At 44.1% G+C, this 21,295-nt stretch overlaps 1 protein-coding gene across 6 annotated transcripts in view; it reads right to left on the bottom strand.

The window, feature by feature from the left end:
* Positions 1-21,295, bottom strand: part of ECT2 (epithelial cell transforming 2) — a 136,633-nt gene that overhangs the window by 49,924 nt on the left and 65,414 nt on the right. For all 6 annotated transcript variants that reach the window (XM_069727307.1, XM_069727305.1, XM_069727306.1 and 3 more), the window contains 8 exons: positions 8,851-8,981; positions 8,546-8,661; positions 8,383-8,445; positions 7,741-7,963; positions 4,743-4,879; positions 4,499-4,618; positions 4,276-4,344; positions 9-119 (listed from right to left, as the gene is read on the bottom strand). In XM_069727307.1, coding sequence (XP_069583408.1) covers positions 9-119; positions 4,276-4,344; positions 4,499-4,618; positions 4,743-4,879; positions 7,741-7,963; positions 8,383-8,445; positions 8,546-8,661; positions 8,851-8,981 — 970 coding nt within the window. The remainder of the gene's footprint in view (positions 1-8; positions 120-4,275; positions 4,345-4,498; positions 4,619-4,742; positions 4,880-7,740; positions 7,964-8,382; positions 8,446-8,545; positions 8,662-8,850; positions 8,982-21,295) is intronic.

The following is a 21,295-nucleotide window of genomic DNA, read 5'->3' on the forward strand; positions in this document are numbered from 1 at the left end:
ATACTTACCTTCAGAAACGCATGGAATCTTGGTTTCAGCCTCTCACACGTTATAATCGTTTCCTTACTCATTTCAAAGAAATTTACAAATGGCGGATATGTTTTCACCAAATCCTTTGACTGAAATGGGAAATTTTCAGGTCAATTTATTTTGTTTCACACAAAAGAACACAGAATTTGAAGACACAGATTATCCAGATAAACTACTTGTAACATGTAAAAGGGATCGATCACATTACAATGACAAATATCCCATTGTTGGGAAGCCCATCAACTACTAGAAATTGGGTCTTGGTGTTGCAGTTATTCCTTCCAACGGCAGTGAGCAAACATTGAAAGGAATATCAGGCGACCATGTGCACAGCCGACCCTTTTAACACCTATGGGGAACGGACAGCTGGCACTCGCCTGTTTCAATCAGACTAAGTGCAGAGTTCAGGTGAATGCTTCACCACTGCTCTTACTACTGGTCACAGCAGAGATACAGCGAGGAAGGAGAACCAAGGGGCTTCATACTCTGCTTTAGTGATCAGTGGGGACCCAGCGGGAGGGCTCCCAACAATCAATTGTGCAAAAAGGGGTAAATGTCATATGTCTTACTCTGAACAGTTATTCTGTGCTGACAAGCTCCCTTTAACCCCTTCCCGGCCTGTGACAGTGTATGTTTCATGAAAGTCGATGCCAATCCGACCTGTGACGCATATGCTATGTTACAGAATGATCGCGTTCCTGCAGGTCGGGTGAAAGGATTAACTAATTTCACCCAACCTGCAGTGACCGGGGGAGTGATACTTCAGCCCAGGGGGGGTGGCTTCGCCCCCCCATGGCTACGATTGCTCTGATTGAAAGTGAAACAGTCACTTTATACAGCCAATCAGAGCAATCGTAATATTTCACCAATGAAAATTGGTGAAATATTACAATCCAGCCATGGCCGATGCTGCAATATAATCGGCCATGGCTGGAGACCACGATCTGCCCCCGCCACCGATCTCCTCCCCTCCGTCCGCTCCCCTCGTGCGCCGATCCCAGCCGGTGTTCCTCCCGATGTCCGTCCGTCTTCTGCATGGGCACCGCCATCTTCCAAAATGGCGGGCACATGCAGTGCGCCCGCCGAATCATTCCAGGCACATTTTGATCACTGTGATAAAACCTATGACAGTGATCAAAATAAAAAAAATAGTAAATAACCCTCCCCCCCTTTATTACCCCCATAGGTAGGGCAATAATAAAATAAAGAAAATGTTTACTTTTATTTTTCCACTAGGGTTAGGGTTGCAATTAGGGATAGAATTAGGCTATGTGCACACGTTGCAGATTGGTCGCTGCGGATTCGTAGCAGTTTTCCATCACGTTTACAGTACCATGTAAACCTATGGAAAACAAAATCCGCTTTACCCATGGTGCGAAAAATACCGTGCGGAAATGCTGCGGTGTATTTTCCGCAGCATGTCAATTCTTTGTGCAGATTCTGCAGCGGTTTACACCTGTTCCTCAATAGGAATCCGCAGGGGAAAGCCGCACAAAAAAAACACTGGAAATCCGTGGTTAAACGTAGTGCCTTTTACCTGAGAATTTTTCAAAAACGGTGCGGAAAAATCCTCACACGTGGGCACATAGCCTTAGGGTTGGAATTAGGGTTATTGTTGGAAATAGGGTTAAGATTAGGGTTAGGCTTGTGGATAGGGTTATGGTTGGGATTAGGGTTGTGGTTAGGGTAATGGCTAGAGTTGGGATTAGGTTTAGGGGTGTGTTGGGGTTAGTGTTGGAGTTAGAATTGAGGGGTTTCCACTGTTCAGGCACATCAGGGGTCTCCAAACGCAAAATTGCGCCACCATTGATTCCAGACAATCTTGCGTTCAAAAAGTCAAATGGTGCTCCCTCCCGAGCCCCGACGTGCGCCCAAACAGTGGTTTACCCAAACATATGGGGCATAAGCATATTCAGAAAAAATTGGACAACAACTTTTGGGGTCTAAATTCTTCTGTTACCCTTGAGAAAAAAAAAAAAAAAAAAAATGGGGGCTAAAAAAATCATTTTTGTGGGAAAAAAAGTGATTTTTTATTTTCACGGCTCTACGTTATAAAATTCTGTGAAGCACTTGGGGGTTCAAAGTGCTCACCACACATCTAGATAAGCTGACCGCTCATGTTACCGCGACGTCATCGAAGGTCCTTCACTCACTGCATTCCTTAGGAACGGAGGGAGACGCTAGCAGCGCTGTGAGCCAGGGGCCGTCCGAGGGTGAGTATATCCATGTTTTTTATTTTTATTCCTTATTTTTTACATGAATATGGATCCCAAGGACTGAAGGAGAGTCTCCTCTCCTCCAGACCCTGGGAACCACACGCCGTATAAGGTGACTGGGCGTATAAGATGACCCCCATCTTATACGGCGGGCATATCCCAAATTCCATATTTTATATGGAACAGTTGGGGGTCGTCTTATACGCCCAGTCGTCTTATACACCAGAAAATTTTAATATATATATATATATATATAATTTGTCTAAGGGTCACTTCCGTCTTTCTGTCCTTATGTCTGTCTGTCTTTCACGGATATTCATTCAGCGATGGCCTCAGTCCGATTAGTCCCTCCCCTGCAGTCAGCGCCCGGCGCCCACTCCATACTCCCCGCAGGGAGGAGGTAGGGGACCCTCGGAGCAACGCTATCACATCGCGTTGTTCTGAGGGTCTCAGGGAAGAACGCACGGAGCCCCCTCCATGAGCGATGCTTCCCTGTGCCGCTGGAACGCTGCTATCATCTTTGAAAATGTGCCAGGAGAGGTCCGTGATAATCAGCTGACACCCGGCGGTGATCGTAAGCGCTCCCCCTGTTTGTGCGTCCAATCGCCTATGACGTACTATCCCGTCACTGGGAATTAAGTCCCAGGTCACCTCTCATCTCGACAGGATAGTACGCTATGTGGGATTAAGGGGTTAATGACAATACTTTAGAGAGATTTAACCTTGCTTGGTCTCCTTTTGGTCCATGTTAAATATAGGACCTATACGAGATGGCTATAACTAGGTTGTAATATTACACATCCATTTCCCCACTTTCCTTTTGTCCGAGTCTGTGTGTTTGTAAAATTTTAACCTTTATCTACTTGAAAATGTTTAACTATTACTATAGTAACAGGGTGTTTACCTATACATGATAGTGAGAAATCTAAAATGCCTAAGGCCACATTCACACGTTGCGTTCTGTCCTGCGGGTTCTCCCGCAGTGGATTTGATAAATCTGCAGGGCAAACCCGCTGCGGTTATCCCTGCAGATTTATCGCGGTTTGTCCTGCGGGTTCCGCTGCGGGATTTTACCCCTACTATTGATGCTGCATATGCAGCATCAATAGTAGTGTTAAAAATAATAAAATAATTATATACTCACCCTCTGACGTCCCGATCTCCTCGGCGCTGCAGGCGGCGGTCCGGTTACAAAGATGCTGTGCGACCAGGACCTTCGTGACATCACGGTCATGTGACCGCGACGTCACCGAAGGTCCTGGTCGCATAGCAAACCTGAGACCGGACAGCCGCGTGCAGCGCTTCTGCACAAAGTAGTGACATGCTCCTTTTTTTCCGCAGCAATTCAGCGCGGTTTTTTTCGGGATTTTCCGCATCATGTGCACTGCGGTTTTTGTTTTCCATAGGGTAACATTGTACTGTACCCTGCATGGAAAACAGCTGCGGACCCGCAGCGGCAAAATCGCGGCGGTTCTGCAGTTAAAACCGCATAGTGTGAACATACCCTTATTCTTTTTTCTTTCCCTGTGAAATGTGAAACATTTAAAAAAAAAAAAAAAAAAAAAATGCAAATAAAAAAAAAAAAGGGGTTATTAGATTCACACTTAAAAGGGTTGTCCCATTAACAAAGTACATTTTAGTCAATAGACTTTCGAATAATAATGGTGTTAATATCTCCTGTTTTCGGTGACATGCAAGATTTTCCTGCCCCTTGAAAAACATTAATGGAAAATGTTTTACTTTACACAAAGCAGCAACTATGATCCCGTGCTGTCCCGTATATTCTTGTTTCCTCCCCTGCCCAGGAGCTGTGGTATGATCAGACCATGTCCCTGTACGGTCAGACACGGCCGTTACACAGCAGGGGCACATTTAGATTATCTCAGCACAGGACCATTTTGTTTACACAGATTCAATTGTGGAAATTATTATTCCTATATCTACCGATAGATTGGTACCTTGTTTGTGGGAAAACCCCCTTAAGGAAATGGCAGGGATAATTGTGTTTAAATACATTTAAAGCACTTACGTAACATAAGATTATTTCTCCAATGCTTTTGGTTTCTGACCAATCCATCATCATTTTTTCTAGGTCATCCTAATTACAAAAAAAAAAAAAAAATCAAGTCTTTAATGGAGTAAGACATGGAGGTCTTCTGATAAAACCACAAGAGCAATTGACGGTAATGTGACAAGCACCTTCTTTTTTTTCTATAAGGATTTAGACTAATAAATACTTCTCACTGACATACCTTTATTTTTGTGTGTACATCTAAAATATCTGGAATGCTTCCAAAAATGGTTTTGATTTCTTCTGGAGCAAGAATTGGTCCCCCTACCTGTCCCTCTTTCTCTAGGGGAAGTTGGAAAAGCTGTTTAAAGCAAGGAAAAAAATTATTGACTAAATTATCAGTTGAACACACGGAGGCACAAGTTACGGCCGGCTGTAAGCCACGACACACATTACTCCCACCAGGTGCGGAAGTGTTGGGTTACCTGTACTACGGTGGTAAGAATGTCAACATAGTTGCTCTCCGTTTGATACAACTCCATTGCAACCTGCCATCTTGCCGACTGCTTTTGGGGTACAGGTGTAGAGATCTTGGACGGTTTAGAAGAGATTTTGGGGGTATCTAGTAAAGAAAAGAGAAAAAAAATAAATTTTCAAGATAAATGTGTAAGTAACAGAAAATCTCACGAATCTCAGTTCTAGGTTTAGTTTTAAGGACATGAAATGTGCCAAAACACTGCAATATGTCCTTTAAAGGGGCAATAATTGGACATTGTGTAATAAAGGACCCTCATTAAAAACAGAACAGAATTGCAAATACATATGAAGAAACCAGGCGTTCAGATTATCATTGAAAAAAAAAAGGGAATATTTACTAAACTGAAAATTTAGACACTTAAAGTATGCAGAACATTAGCAAAGTAATCAATACACAAGAGAATCACAAAGGGATTTGGGAAAGATAGAAACTTGGGTAGAGAAGCGGCAAATGAAGTTCAAGGGTGATAACCTTACATTTATGTGCATTGGACAAGGAAACATTTTAAGCCATAGCTAGTGATGAGCGAGCACGCTCACATAACATGTCCTAATCAAGTATTTTCGGAGTGCTCAAAAAAAATGAACGAGTTGCATGTCTCGCGGTTGTTAGACAGCAGCAACACGCAGGGATTTCGTAACAGGCAATTCCGGCACGTCGAAGAGCCGCGGTGACGCAAGCATATCTTTCGAGCACGCCGAAATACTCGATTAGGACACAAGCGTGCTGGGATAGCACCTTATCCGAGCACGCATGCTCGCTCATCACAGTAACACTGCAACTAGCAAGACTTTAGCATATCAACTCCAGCAGTTCTTTAGATATTTAATGGAGAGTTGGAGAGAATGCACAGCCATTGCTCCAAAATGGCGTGCCCAGGAGTAAAACCTCCAGAAAAGCAGCCAGGGAGGTGATAGTTGGAGTAATCATTAGCTGGCATTATAAAGAAGCGGATGCTTCCCTTGTTCCATACATTAGGCTACATTTCCACTGGAGACTTGCACTGCACATGCAGCCGCGGCGACTCCAACATATTATTCGAGCACACCAAGGATAGTTTATTAGCACAAGAGCGCGCTTGCTCATCACTAACAGCCATCAGTTATTCTCCCATCTGAAAAGGACCGGTTTCAAATAGATGATTATATGACAGTTCACATGTGCAGGAAACGTGTTAAATATTTATTCTTCGTCTCCAGTAAGTAAAAAAAAAAAAAAAAATGTGGTCCTTTGCGAATGGGATAAAAATGGATGGCTATTAAACGGATCAGTATTCCATAGACTAACCCCTTAATGACCCCAGCTTTTTCGGCTTTGCGTTTTCGCTCCCCTCCTTCCCAGAGCCATAACTTTTTTATTTTTCCATCAATATGGCCATGTGAGAGCTTATTTTTGGTGGTACAAGTTGCACATTTGAACGGCATCATTGGTTTTAGCATGTCGTGTACTAGAAAAAAAAAAAACGGGGAAAAAAATCCAAGTGCAGTGAAATTGCAAAAAAAAGTGCAATCCAATGCATGTTTTTTGTTTGGATTTTTTGCTAGGTTCACAAAATGATAAAACTGACCTGCCATTATGATTCTCCAGGTCATTATGAGTTCATAGATAAAAAACAACCTAGACATGTTTTATGTCTAAGTGGTAAAAAAAATAATTCCAAAGTTTGCTAAAAATAAATAAATAAATAAATAAAATAAAAAATAAAGTGCAATTTTCCGATACCCGTAGCCTCACTATTTTTCGTGATCTCGGGTTGGGTGAGGGCTTATTTTTTGCGTGCCGAACTGATGTTTTTAATGATACCATTTTGGTGCACATACGTTCTTTTGATTGCCCGTTATGGCATTTTAATACAATGTTGCGGTGACCAAAAAACGTAATTCTGGCGTTTCGAATTTTATCTCTCGCAACACCGTTTAGCAATCAGGTTAATCCTTTTTTTTATTGAGAGATCAGGCGATTCTGAACGTGGTGATACCAAATATGTATATATTTGATTGTTTTATTTTGATTGGGGTGAAAGGGGAGTGATTTAAACTTTTCTATATTTTTTTTCCTTTTTCATTTTTTTTTTTTTTTTTACTTTTGCTATGCTTCAATAGTCTCATGGGAGGCTAGAAGCTGGCATAGCCTGATCGGCTCTGCTACATAGGAGCGATGCTCAGATCGCTACTATGTAGTAGAATTGCTGCATTGCTATAAGCGCCGACCACAGGGTGGCACTCATAGCAATCAGGCATCAACAACCATAGAGGTCTTCAGGAGACCTCTGGTTGTCATGCCGACACATCGCTGAACCCCAATCACGTGGCGGGTGTCAGCGATGGGCGCATTTCCTGCCCGATAGCCGGAAGCGCTAGTTAAATGCCGCTGTCAGCGTTTGACAGCGGCATTTAACTAGATAATAGCGGCGGGTGGATCACGATTCCATCCGCTGCTATTGCGGGCACATGTCAGCTGTTCAAAACAGTGGAGCCCACATCAGAGTGGGGGTTCTGACCTCAGACGTACTACCCCGTCCAAGGTCAGAAAGGGGTTAATGTTTATTAAAAAAAAAAAAATAATCTAGTTGAATCAGGTTTTTTTCATGCAGACATAAAAAAACTAAGTTGTGTCTGCATAACTTTTGTTAATGGTTGCTGCTGGATCTGTTCTAAAGGAGGATTACTGGACATGTGAACATAACCTTATGCTGCTCATCTTTGCAGTCAGTGAATACGTTGTGACATTCCATTCACGCATTGCCAGTCTTGTACAGTGGATTCTTTGTAAGAAAATTCACAGCAAGAAAACCACTGTGAAAGTGCTCCATGGGGAAACACCTGGCCACTGTGGGAATATAGGTTACACCGATGTAATTGTTGGCTCATCTCCACCATGACTGGTTTCAGGTGGCACGTCCACAGTGGACACAGCTTAGGGTGCAACCATCAGAGCACATTTACCTGAAAAAGACTTTCCCGACTCTGGAGTGTTTGAGATGTCGAGCAGCGATCCCATAGACAAGGAATGCTCGGCTGAGGCACGCTTGCGAGGTGGAAAAGGTGAAATGTCAGTTTCTCTGGTTATCTGCGCCAAAGTATCTTTTAATCTGCGCTTCTTGCGGTTATTACTCGGCGTAGTCAATGAAAGCAGCGACACAGACTTTTTGAGGGCTGGGCTATCATGCTACGAGGAAAACAGAAATATACACAAGGTTATATTCTGAGGCGTTGCCGAATTACTGCATTTATACCTACATCTCATACACACAGATGCCATGGGGTTTTCCAGTGACCAACTAGAAGCTTGTGAGCGCTCTTTTTCATGTGAGAAAAAGCGATGATATACGATGGCAAGAATGGAAATGGACAAAAAAAAATGAAATCCTGTTCAAGCACTAAACACATCGGAAAAGGAAGATGGGGGAAGCAGTAAGGAGAGCATTGCTTTATTTTACTGCCAAATTTTCACAGCTCTCTGGTAATAGGAAAATGCCATTTTCAAAGTTGCAGTGGAAACAGAGCAAAAAAGTCATATGAATAAATACAAAGTGTTCATATTCGTGTTAACATAAAAATGATACCCCTTTGGGTATAGCGAGTTACCTTTTCAAAGAGGTACATCGTCTCACCAGCCCTGGCATCCATCTGTATACTTCCCCAAAACCACTGAAGAGATGGGAGAAAAAAAAAAAAAAAAGGTTAAACTAGTAGTACTGTAGATTACAGATGTGCAACTGCCTGCATGGTCGGCGCGTGTCCTGCTCACCTCTTGCTTCACTACATATAATTTTTTGGGAGCCTCAAATGGCAACTCTTTAACAGAATTTTCTTCAACAACAAGATGAGTGCAATTTTCATCCCCAACTGGTAAAAACTGTCCACCTAAGATGGAAGAGATAACCGCCAATAACCAGTCATTACATTAGCTTCTACTTTACGAACTATATAAAAAAAAGAGAAGACGTTATGTTCTGCTTATTTCCTGTTTGGATAATTGGAAGCAGTACTGGTTCCATAGCCAATACCAAACAAGATTTTGTAGAACCAGTTACAAATTCACTTTCTCTGTACCTTGCATTACTGTCATGGCTTCCATGCTGACTCGCTCCTCTTCAGAGAAGCCAAGAAAACTTAATATGCAGTCCTGAAACGGCGAGACCTTGAATTCACTTTTGAACGCCTCTTCAGTTGCACTAAACTCTCTAAAAACAAAATCAATCATTATTAATTTATAAAATGAGAAAACCAGTCTCCATTGAATCCCTCGTACAACAGATTAAGTAACTAAACATTCACAAACGCCAACAATAAAATGTAAACATTGCGTTTCCTTAACCCCTTAGTGACAGAGCCAATTTGGTACTTAATGACCGAGCCAATTTTTGCAATTCTGACCACTGTCACTTTATGAGGTTATAACTCTGGAACGCTTCAACGGATCCCGCTGATTCTGAGATTGTTTTTTCGTGACATATTGTACTTCATGTTAGTGGTAACATTTCTTCGATATTACTTGCGATTATTTATGAAAAAAACGGAAATATGGCGAAAATTTTTAAAATTTTGCAATTTTCAAACTTTGTATTTTTATGCCCTTAAATCAGAGAGATATGTCACGAAAAATAGTTAATAAATAACATTTCCCACATGTCTACTTTACATCAGCACAATTTTGGAAACAAAATTTTTTTTTGTTAGGGAGTTATAAGGGTTAAAAGTTGACCAGCAATTTCTCATTTTTACAACACCATTTTTTTTTTAGGGACCACATCACATTTGAAGTCATTTTGAGGGGTCTATATGATAGAAAATAATGAAGTGTGACACCATTCTAAAAACTACACCCCTCAAGGTTCTCAAAACCACATTCAAGAAGTTTATTAACCCTTTACGTGCTTCACAGGAACTGAAACAATGTGGAAGGAAAAAAATGAACATTTAACTTTTTTTTGCAAACATCTTAATTCAGAACCATTTTTTTTATTTTCACAAGTGTAAAAACAGAAATGTAACCATAAATTTTGTTATGCAATTTCTCCTGAATACGCCAATACCCCATATGTGGGGGTAAACCACTGTTAGGGCGCACCGCAGAACTTAGAAGTGAAGGAGCGCCGTTTGACTTTTTCAATGCAGAATTGGCTGGAATTGAGATCGGACGCCATGTCACGTTTAGAGAGCCCCTGATGTGCCTAAACAGTGGAAACCCCCCACAAGTGACACCATTTTGGAAACTAGACCCCTTAAGGAACTTATCTAGATGTGTGGCGAGCACTTTGAACCCCCAAGTGCTTCACAGAAGTTTATAACGTAGAGCCGTGAAAATAAAAAAATCGCTTTTGTTTACACAAAAATGATCTTTTTGCCCACAAATTCTTATTTTCACAAGGGTAACAGGAGAAATTAGACCACAAAAGTTGTTGTGCAATTTCTCCTGAGTACGCTGATACCCAATATGTGGGGGTAAACCACTGCTAGGGCGCACCGCAGAGCTTGGAAGAGAAGGAGTGCCGTTTTACTTTTTCAATGTAGAATTGGCTGGAATTGAGATCGGACGCCATGTCGCGTTTGGAGAGCCCCTGATGTGCCTAAACAGTAGAAATCCCCACAAGTGACCCCATTTTGGAAACTAGACCCCCCATGGAACTTATCTAGATGTGTGGTGAGAACCTTGAATGCCCAAGTGCTTCACAGAAGTTTAGAATGCAGAGCCGTGAAAATAAAAAATATTTTTTTTTCCCACAAAAAAGATATTGTAGCCCCCAAGTTTTTATTTTTACAAGGGTAACAAGAGAAATTGGACCCCAAAAGTTGTTGTCCAATTTGTCTTGAGTATGCTGGTACCCCATATGTGGGGGTAAACCACTGTTTGGGCGCACGGCAGAGCTCGGAAGGAAGGAGCGCCGTTTTGGAATGCAGACTTTGATAGAATGGTCTGCGGGTATTATGTTGCATTTGCAGAGCCCCTGATGTACCTAACCAGTAGAAACCCTCCACAAGTGACCCCATTTTGGAAACTAGACCCCCCAAGGAACTTATCTAGATGTGTGGTGAGAACTTTGAATGCCCAAGTGCTTCACAGAAGTTTAGAATGCAGAGTCGTGAAAATAAAAAATATTATTTTTTTCACAAAAAAGATTTTGTAGCCCCCAAGTTTTTATTTTCACAAGGGTAACAGGAGAAATTGGACTGCAATAGTTGTTGTCCAATTTATCCCGAGTACGCTGATGTGCCATATGTGGGGGTAAACCACTGTTTGGGCGCACGGCAGAGCTCGGAAGGGAAGGAGCGCCTTTTTGGAATGCAGACTTTGATAGAATGGTCTGTGGGCATTATGTTGCGATTGCAGAGCCCCTGATATACCTAAACTGTAGTAACCCCCCACAAGTGACCCCATTTTGGAAACTAGACCCCCCAAGGAACTTATCTAGATGTGTGGTGAGAACTTTGAATGCCCAAGTGCTTCACAGAAGTTTAGAATGCAGAGTCGTGAAAATAAAAAATATTTTTTTTTTTCACAAAAAAGATTTTGTAGCCCCCAAGTTTTTATTTTCACAAGGGTAACAAGAGAAATTGGACCCCAGAAGTTGTTGTCCAATTTATCCCGAGTACGCTGATGCCCCATATGTGGGGGTAACCCACTGTTTGGGCGCACGGCAGAGCTCAGAAGGGAGGGAGCACCATTTGACTTTTTGAGCGCAAAATTGGCTGTCGTGTTTGGAGACCCCCTGATGTACCTAAACAGTGGAAACCCCCCAATTCTAGCTCCAACCCCTAACCCTAATCCCAACCTGATCCATAATCCTAATCACTAACCCTAACCATAATCACAACCCTTACCCCAAAACAACCCTAATGTCAACCCTAACCAAAACCCTAAATCCAACACACCCCTAATCCTAATCTCAACCCTAACCCTAATCCCAATACACCCCTAATCACAACCCTAACCTTAACCCTAATCCCAAACCTAACCCTAATCCCAAGCGTAACCCTAATGCCAACCCTAACCCTAATACCAACCCTAATCCAAACCCTAAACCTAATCCCAGCTCTAACCCTAACTTTAGCCCCAACCCTAGCCCTAACTTTAGCCCCAACCCTAACCCTAGCCCTAAGGCTACTTTCACACTTGCGTTGTTTGGCATTCCGTCGCAATCCGTCGTTTTGGACAAGAAACGGATCCTGCAAATGTGCCCGCAGGATGCGTTTTTTGCCCATAGTATTGCCGACGGATCGTGACGGATGGCCACACGTCGCGTCCGTCGTGCACTGGATCAGTTGTGTTTTGGCGGAGCGTCGGCACAAAAAAACGTTCAATGAAACGTTTTTTTGTACGTCGCATCCGCCATTTCTGACCGCGCATGCGTGGCCGTAACTCCGCCCCTCCTCCCCAGGACATAGATTGGGCAGCGGATGCGTTGAAAAACTACAGCTGCTGCCCACGTTGTGCACAATTTTCACAACGTGCGTCGGTATGTCGGGCCGACGCATTGCGACGGCCCCGTACCGACGTAAGTGTGAAAGAAGCCTAACCCTAAATTTAGCCCCAACCCTAACCCTAAATTTAGCCCCAACCCTAACCCTAAATTTAGCCCCAACCCTACCCCTAACCTAACCCTACCCCTAACCCTACCCCTAACCTAACCCTAGCCGTAACCCTACCCCTAACCCTAACCTAACCCTACCCCTAACCTAACCCTAGCCGTAACCCTACCCCTAACCTAACCCTAGCCCTAACCCTACCCCTAACCCTACCCCTAACCCTAACCCTACCCCTAACCCTAACCCTACCCCTAACCCTAATTTTAGCCCTAACTGCTGTTCTCCTGCCGGCCGGCAGATGGAGACAGATGGCGGGCGCACTGGGCATGCGTCCGCCATGTTCTTCTGCCGGCGGCCAGGAGGAGCAGCAAGAGGATCCAGGGACCTAGGTGAGTATGCTAGGGTCCCCGAATCCCCCTATTTCTCTGTCCTCTGATGTGCGATCACATCAGAGGACAGAGAATTACACTTTACTTTTTTTTTTTTTTTGCGGTCGCCGGTAAACAGTTAATTACCGGCGATCGCAAAACAGGGGTCGCTAAAACCGACCCCCGATCATGCTCTTTGGGGTCTCGGCTACCCCAGGCAGCCGAGACCCCAAAGATTCTCCCGGTGCCGGCCGGCGGGCGCACTGCGCATGCGCCCGCCATTTTGAAGATGGCGGCGCCCACCGGGAGACACGAGGAGCATCGGGGGAGCTAGGTGAGTATTGGGGGGCCACCTGGGACCCCTTTTCTCTGTCCTCCGATGTGCGATCACATCGGAGGACAGAGAAATTAAAAAGAGATCGCTTTTTTTTTTTTTTTTGCGATCGCCGGTAAACGGTTAATTACCGGCGATCGCAAATGCGGGGAGGGTTAAAAACCCCCCGAATCATGTTCTCTGGGGTCTCGGCTACCCTCGGCAGCCGAGACCCCGGAGAAAATCGGCCTGTGGGGGGCGCTATACACTTTTTCCACAGCGCCGTTAATTAACGGCGCTGTGGTTTAAGTACCCTTAGCGGCCGCCGTTAAAAGGCGTATCGGCGGTCGCTAAGGGGTTAAACAAATGAAAATTTCAGCAGCTCACGATCACCCCGATAAGGAGACTGATAGGAACGCATCTCATACCGAGGGGCCATAACTAGCTCGCCTGCAGCTCATATACATGCCTTTTTTATTGTCTAAGACTTGCTGTTTTTCCCTCTTTTTTCTGTGGCTGGGGGTGAAGGTAGGGGATAACCATTTTTAGCACAGACTTAAGCCAAGGAGATCCTGCTTGGCATCTTGTCCCATAGCAATACTGCCATCAGTAGCCCTTGGTTATTAAGGATTGGATGAACTGCCATAGTCTAGAAATAATGGAAACCTGCATCTTCACACAGACTAGCCCTGTCAGTGCCTTGGATCATCACCCATCAATGAATACCCATTGCAGAGGAACTGTGGCACCGCAGCCACATCCGAACACTAAGGTATCATTTTAGCGCCTAAACATGCATATTACTACATTTTTATAGATGAGGACATGCAAACAAGTTATGTTTTAAAGGCTGGGGAGCATAAAATAAAATTGCACTTAGGCTATGTGCACACTCTGCGGTTTTTACTGCGGAACCGCGGCGATTTAGCAGCTGCGGGTCCGCAGCAGTTTCCATTGGGTTTACAGTAACATGTAAACCAATGGGAAACCGCAAACCGCTGTGCACATGCTGCGGAAACACCGGATTACGTACCGGTAATGCTCTTTTATAGAGCCACGACAGCACCCACTTGAGAGAGGGGATCCGCCCCTAGGAACAGGAAACCCTATGGAGAGAATAAAAGGGGCGGTCCCCCTCGCTCCCACAGTTGGGTTTACAGAGATTGCGAGGAACCGCCCACCAGACTTTAGTAGGTCATTCAATATCATCGTTTATAACTAGTTAACTTAAGTATGGCTAACTACAAGAACCAAACACCCTTAACCGTGCTTCTAAATAAAAAACCTATAAGGGTGGGAAGTGAAGGGGTGCTGTCGTGGCTCTATAAAAGAGCATTACCGGTACGTAATCCGGTGTTTTCTCTTCGCCACGACAGCACCCACTTGAGAGACTTTCAGAGATAGTCATTTGGGAGGGATCACCGTGTTAAGGACTGATCTACCGAAGGACAAGTCAGATGAGGCAGATAGATCTAATCTATAGTGATTATAGAAGGTAGTAGGAGAAGACCAGGTTGCGGCCTTACATATCTGTTCTAATGGAACCTTCGCTCGTTCAGCCCAGGATGATGCAATCGCCCGGGTGGAATGTGCTCTTATGGTCTCAGGCAGATTCTCCCCTTTGGATGAATAGGCCAGACATATCGCATCTCGAATCCACCGAGATAAAGTACCCTTCGTGATTCCAGCTCCTTTTCTATGACCCTGGAACGAAACAAAGAGAGCCCTGCTCTTCCTCCAGGCGCTAGTCCTATCTAAATAGGCTAATATGGCTCTCCTCACATCTAATGTGTGGTATCTTTGTTCTTCCTGACTTGTAGGGTTATCATAGAAGGAGGGAAGGTAAATTTCTTGTGTTCTATGAAATTTGGTGCATACTTTGGGTAAGTATGAAGGGTCTGTTTTAAGGACAACTCTGTCTGGAAAAACTGACATAAAGGGAGGATCTATCGATAGTGCCTGTATGTCACTTACTCTTCTTGCTGACACTAAGGCGACAAGAAGAGCTGTCTTGAGGGAGACATGTTTTATGTGAGCTGAATGTAGTGGCTCAAAGGGATGGTCTGTAAGAGCTTCCAGAACTAAATTAACATCCCAAGGTGGTACGTGGGGAATTCGAACTGTCTCTGACCTCTGGCATGCTGCAACAAACCTGGCTACCCACTTATTACCTGCGATATCATGACCATATAAAGCTGCTAGCGCAGAAATGTGTACTTTTAAGGTACTGACCGCCAGACCTAGATCGCGCCTTTTTGTAGAAATTCTAGAATCGTAGGAATATGAATTTCATTTGATAGGGCCGTTGGGTAGAGGTTTAAATATTTTTTCCACACTCTTGCATAGATGGAGGTAGTGGATCTTTTTCTACTTAGCAGTAGAGTGTCAATCACTTTATTTGAGAAACCTCTCATCTTTAGCAGCTGCCTCTCAAGTTCCAGGCTGTTAACCGTAGACCTTTCACCTGAGGATGGTTGAAGGGGCCCTGGGAGAGAAGATCTTGATCCTCTGGAAGGATCCATGGGTCTGAGATTGACATGGCTCTCAGCCAGGAAAACCATGGCCTCTTGGGCCAGAATGGAGCAATTAGGACCACGTTTGCTCTGTCCTCCCTTATCTTCCTGATCACTGTCGGAAGTAATATCAGCGGGGAAAAGGCATATGCCTTCTTGAATACCCATGGTACCTGTAGGGCGTCGAAGATATCTGGATTATCAGATCGGAACAATGATGCGAGTTTTTTGACTTGCCTGTTTTGTCTTGTCGCAAAGAGATCTATTTCGGGAGTGCCCCACTTTTTTATTATCATACAAAAGATACGGCGATTTAGAACCCATTCTCCTTGATGGAGAGTGTGGCGACTGAGGAAATCTGCTCTCGAATTGTCGATTCCTCTCACATGTAGCGCTGAAATGGACAGAAGGTGTTCCTCTGCCATGGCTAGAATATCATTGGCTATAGACATGAGTCCTTCCGATCTTGTTCCTCCTTGATGGTTTATATAGGCTACTGCTGTCATGTTGTCTGAGAAGACTCTTGTATGTGTTCCGTGTAGCTGCGGAAGAAATTTAGATAAGGCATGATAAACAGCCTTCAGCTCTTTTTTATTAGAAGAATCATCTGATTCTGTAGGAGACCACAGACCTTGCACTATTTGATCTTCTAAATATGCTCCCCACCCACTAGGACTAGCGTCAGTGAAAATAGTTTTTGATTGTTTTACCACCCAGGGGACCCCACTGGAAAGATGATTCGGATTTAACCACCAAGTGAGAGATTGTATCACGTCTGTCGTTAAGGAAATACGAGCATCTAATCGGCCAAGTAATCTTTCTTCCTCCCGAAGTATTGTATACTGTAATTTCCTGCTATGGAATTGGGCCCATGGAACAGCCGAAATACAGGAAGTGAATGAACCAAGAAGGGACATACCTTCTCTTAGGGAAATTAGAGGGTGGTTAATCACTGATTGTTTATGATTGATATCTGTTTTGACTCGGGAAGAAAGCACATTTGATTTGTAGAGTCTAGAATAATTCCTAAAAATTTTTGCTCAGTTGGGGGGGATAATCTAGATTTTTCCCAATTCACCAACCACCCTAACCCCTGCAAGGATGAAATTGAATCAGACATGCGTTGATGACATTGAGAAAGAGAGTTCCCGACTATCAATAAGTCATCCAAATAGGGTATTAGGAGGGTGTCTTTTAGCCTCAAATACGACATTACTTCTGACATTAGTTTTGTGAAAACTCTAGGGGCTATTGATAGTCCAAAGGGCATTGATGTGTATTGATAATGCCGTATCTGACCTTTGACCATAACTGCCACCCGTAGATATTGTTGATGCTCTCTGAAGATTGGCAGATGATAGTATGCATCTTTTAGGTCAAGGACTGCCATGAAGCAATGGGGAAACAGAAGCTTGACAGCTGACCGAATGGATTCCATTTTATACGTTTGGTTCTCTAAGAAGACGTTTAGTCTCTTGAGGTTAATTATTGTTCTATATGATCCGTCAGGTTTTGAAATCAAAAATAAAGGGGAATAAAATCCCCTCCCTTTTTGATGAAAAGGGACTTCCACTAATACTCCTTTGGACAGGAGAGTTATTATTTCCTGTTCCAAGGCCTCTTGTTGTGAAGGTGAACCTAAGGAGGTCAAACAAAACGAGTCCGGCGGAACTTGAGAAAATCTTAGTTTTAAGCCTGTAGTTATAAGGCTAGTTGCCCATGAATTAGATGTTATTGCCAGCCATTGTGCGGAGAAGAAGGACAACCTACCACCAACGGGTAGATCTGTCCTAGCGGGGTTTATCTTCAGGTTTGAAGGGGCGTTTTCCGAAGAAGGCTCCCTTCTGCTTAAAGTCCTTATTAGCCCAACGGTCCTGGTTTTTATAGTCCCGTCTCCTGTTGAACATGGGCTTTCGGAACGCTCGCCTATAAGATGGAAGATAAGCGTTATTAGGGAACCCCTTCTTCCTCTCACCCGCTTTGGTAAGAATTTCATCCAATTGAGCACCAAACAGGTACTCACCCTGGCAGGGCAGACCACATAACTTGGACTTTGTTTGTGGATCGCCTTTCCACCCTTTTAGCCACAAGGCGCGGCGAGCCGCGTTAGTTAGTCCTGCTGATTTGGCTGCTAGACGGATGGAATCAGCCGAAGAATCTGCCAAAAAGGCAGTAGCTCCTCTAATTAATGGAATGGATGACATGAGTTTATTACGGGAAAGGCCACCTTTTAAGCCTTCTTCCAGATCATTCAACCAAACCATCATGGATCTGGCAGTACATGTGGCAGAGATAGCTGGTCTAAAAGCTCCTGTACAGGATTCCCAAGCTCTTTTTAAAAGGGAGTCTGCTTTTCGATCGAGCGGGTCTTGCAGGGATCCTGAATCTTCAACAGGTAATAAAGATTTTTTAGAAGTGGATGCCACTGCCGCATCAACTTTTGGGGCCTTTATCCATTTGGTGAAATCATTAAAGGGATAGCGACGTTTTGAGGAAGACGGCAACCCTCTTTGCCCCTGGCTTTCCCACTCTTTTTTAACTAATTCCTTTATTGCAGGAATAACCGGAAAGGAAGGTTTCTTTCTCTCGGACAGGCCAGCAAACATCACGTCCTGTGGTGTTTTAAGGGTCTTAGTATCTTCCATACCCATGGTGTTACGTACTGATCTGACTAAATTGTCAATGCTTTCTGTAGGGAAACATGTATCCTGTTCACCTTCCGAGGATATAACCTCTTGGGAACTGTCCGACTCCTTATCCTCAACCTCAGATGACTGTTCAGATATAGGCGAGCTGTGTTTCTTCCTACTTCCAGGAATTTTATCCGAGTCTGGAAAGGCTCGCAACTCCTCCCTTATCATACTACGTATATCATCCGACCTTACTGAAGACTCCTCTCGTAAGGTGGATTCGATGCAAGAGTGGCATAACTTTTTTAGGTAGGTATCCGGGAGCGGCTGAGAGCATAAGGCACATTGCTTATGTTTTGATTTCCCTGTTCTTTTAACCTAGGGAATTAGATGAGAGAGGGAGTATAATCAGCTTAAAATAGGGCAGACATACACTCACCCCTGAAGCTGTCATAATACCGGCTGGAGAGGAGGAGACGGAGGCACAGATGGAGGAACCGACCGGTCCGATCTCTTTTCCCTGGCGCTCTTGGAGGATGATCTGCGGCTGCTAGTCCGGCTTCCTGGTGTGACAGCGTTAACCTCAGACGAAGGCAACGTTGTCTCTTGAGGAGATGCCATAGTGGACGCCGGGAATCAGCGCCGGCGTCCTTTTGTTATGGGGGCCGCCATCTTCTTCCTGTCGCACCCGGAAGTCCGGGTTGCGACTCTGCTGTGCGCGCCTCTGCTGTGCGCGCCTCTGCTGTGCGCGCCCGCGCTCCCACCAGCAATTGCGCAGGCGCCATCCTCCTCCTTCACCCCGGAAGTTGTAGTAATACTTCCGGGGGAGAATTTACTGGGCCCCACGCCGCCTGTGCGCCACCCGAGGCTGGCGTCACAGGATCTTACCGCAGCGGTCCGGCCCGCAGGTCTCGCTGGATGCCTCTCCGTGAGCCAGGCGACTCCCCGATCCTGGCCTCACGGTACCTGCCAGCAGAGGGGGGAAGCTGCCACAGGACCCCCGACGCTGCTTCCAGCTCTGGAGCCCTTGCCGTCCCTGTTAAGGTAAACCGCGCAAGCGGCATCCAGGCTGGGGATCCTCTTCTCTCCAGGTCTCCCGTAGGAACAGGAAACCAACTGTGGGAGCGAGGGGGACCGCCCCTTTTATTCTCTCCATAGGGTTTCCTGTTCCTAGGGGCGGATCCCCTCTCTCAAGTGGGTGCTGTCGTGGTGAAGAGAAAAAAACCGCGCAGAAACGCAGCGGTTTATAACCCGCAGCATGTCACTTCTTTGTGCAGAATCGCATCAATTCTGCACCCATAGAAATGCATTGATCTGCTTACTTCCCGCATGGGGCTGTGCCCACCATGCGGGAAGTAAGCGGATAATGTGCGGCTTATACCCAGGGTGGAGGAGAGGAGACTCTCCTCCAGGCCCCGGGAACCATATTTGTGGTTAAAAAAAAGAATTAAAATAAAAAATAATGCTATACTCACCTGTCAGCGCTGCACGCGGCAGTCCGGTCTGGGTTGCTGTGCGAGCAGGGCCTGCGGTGACGTCGCGGTCACATAACCGTGATGTCACGAAGGTCCTTCTCGCACAGCATCTTTGGAACCGGACCGCCGCCTGCAGCGCCGAGGAGATCGGGACGTCAGAAGGTGAGTATATCATGATTTTATTATTTTTAACATTACTATTGATGCTGCATATGCAGCATCAATAGTAGGAAATCCCGCAGCGGAAACCGCAGGACAAAACGTGATAAATCTGCAGGGATAACCGCAGCGGTTTTGCCCTGCAGATTTATCAAATCCGCTGCGGGAAAGCCCGCAGGGACCCGACGCAACGTGTGAACATGGCCTTAAGGTTTTGCATAATCCACTTGATTAGCACAATACTGACCACCAATCAACAGGTGTTCCTTACCTGTACATAAACCTCGAATGTAACCCTTCCCAACATAAGACAACAGTGCGTTTTACTCAGGAAATTGTTCATGCAAACAGACGTACGGATACGTCATGAACAGGAGCAGTGCCCGGCGCGATCACCGCAGGAGCTCTACTCACCCAACAGTCGAAGCTCATGCAGTAAGAAACCAGCACCAAGTCTTCTGGGTAGTTTCGCAATGCATCTCTGGGAACGGAAGATGGCGGCCGGCGCGAGCGCATCAGACGACGGAAGGTGAGAATAGCAGTTTTTTTGTTTTTTTATTATTTTTAACATTACATCTTTTTACTATTGATGCTGCATAGGCAGCGGCCCGTTACCGCTGGCATTAACCCTGTGTGATCGGTGACTGGAGGGGATTACGGAGCGGGCGCCGGGCACTGACTGCAGGGGAGGGACTAATCGGACTGTGCCCGTCGCTGATTGGTCGCGGCAGCCATGACAGGCAGCTGGCGAAACCAATCGGCGACGCGGGATTTCCATTACGGAAGATGCCGACAGAAAGACAGAAGTACCCCTTAGACAAATATATATATATATAAATATATATATATAAATATATATATATAAATATATATATATAAATATATATATAAATATATATATATAAATATATATATAAATATATATATATAAATATATATATATAAATATATATATATAAATATATATATATAAATATATATATATAAATATATATATATAAATATATATATATAAATATATATATATAAATATATATATAAATATATATATAAATATATATATAAATATATATATAAATATATATATAAATATATATATAAATATATATATATATATATATATATATATATATATATATATATATATATATATATATATATATATATATATAGTAAGTCATTATATATATATATATATATATATATAGTAAGTCATCTCCTCCTGTATATAGTATATACCTGCTGTAGGCCATTTCCTCCTATATATAGTATATACCTGCTGTAGGCCATTTCCTTCTGTATATAGTATATACCTGTATGTCATCTCCCCCTGTATATAGTATATACCTACTGTATGTCATCTCCTCCTGTATATAGTATACACTGCGTGCAGAATTATTTGGCAAGTTGTTTTTTGGATCACGATACTTTTATACGTGTTGTCCTACTCCAAGCTGTTCAGACTTGAGAGCCAACCACCAATTAAGTAAATCAGGTGATGTGAATCTCTGTT

The sequence above is a fragment of the Ranitomeya imitator genome, chromosome 5, assembly GCF_032444005.1.
Source record: "Ranitomeya imitator isolate aRanImi1 chromosome 5, aRanImi1.pri, whole genome shotgun sequence".
In the NCBI taxonomy this organism is placed as follows: domain Eukaryota; kingdom Metazoa; phylum Chordata; class Amphibia; order Anura; family Dendrobatidae; genus Ranitomeya; species Ranitomeya imitator.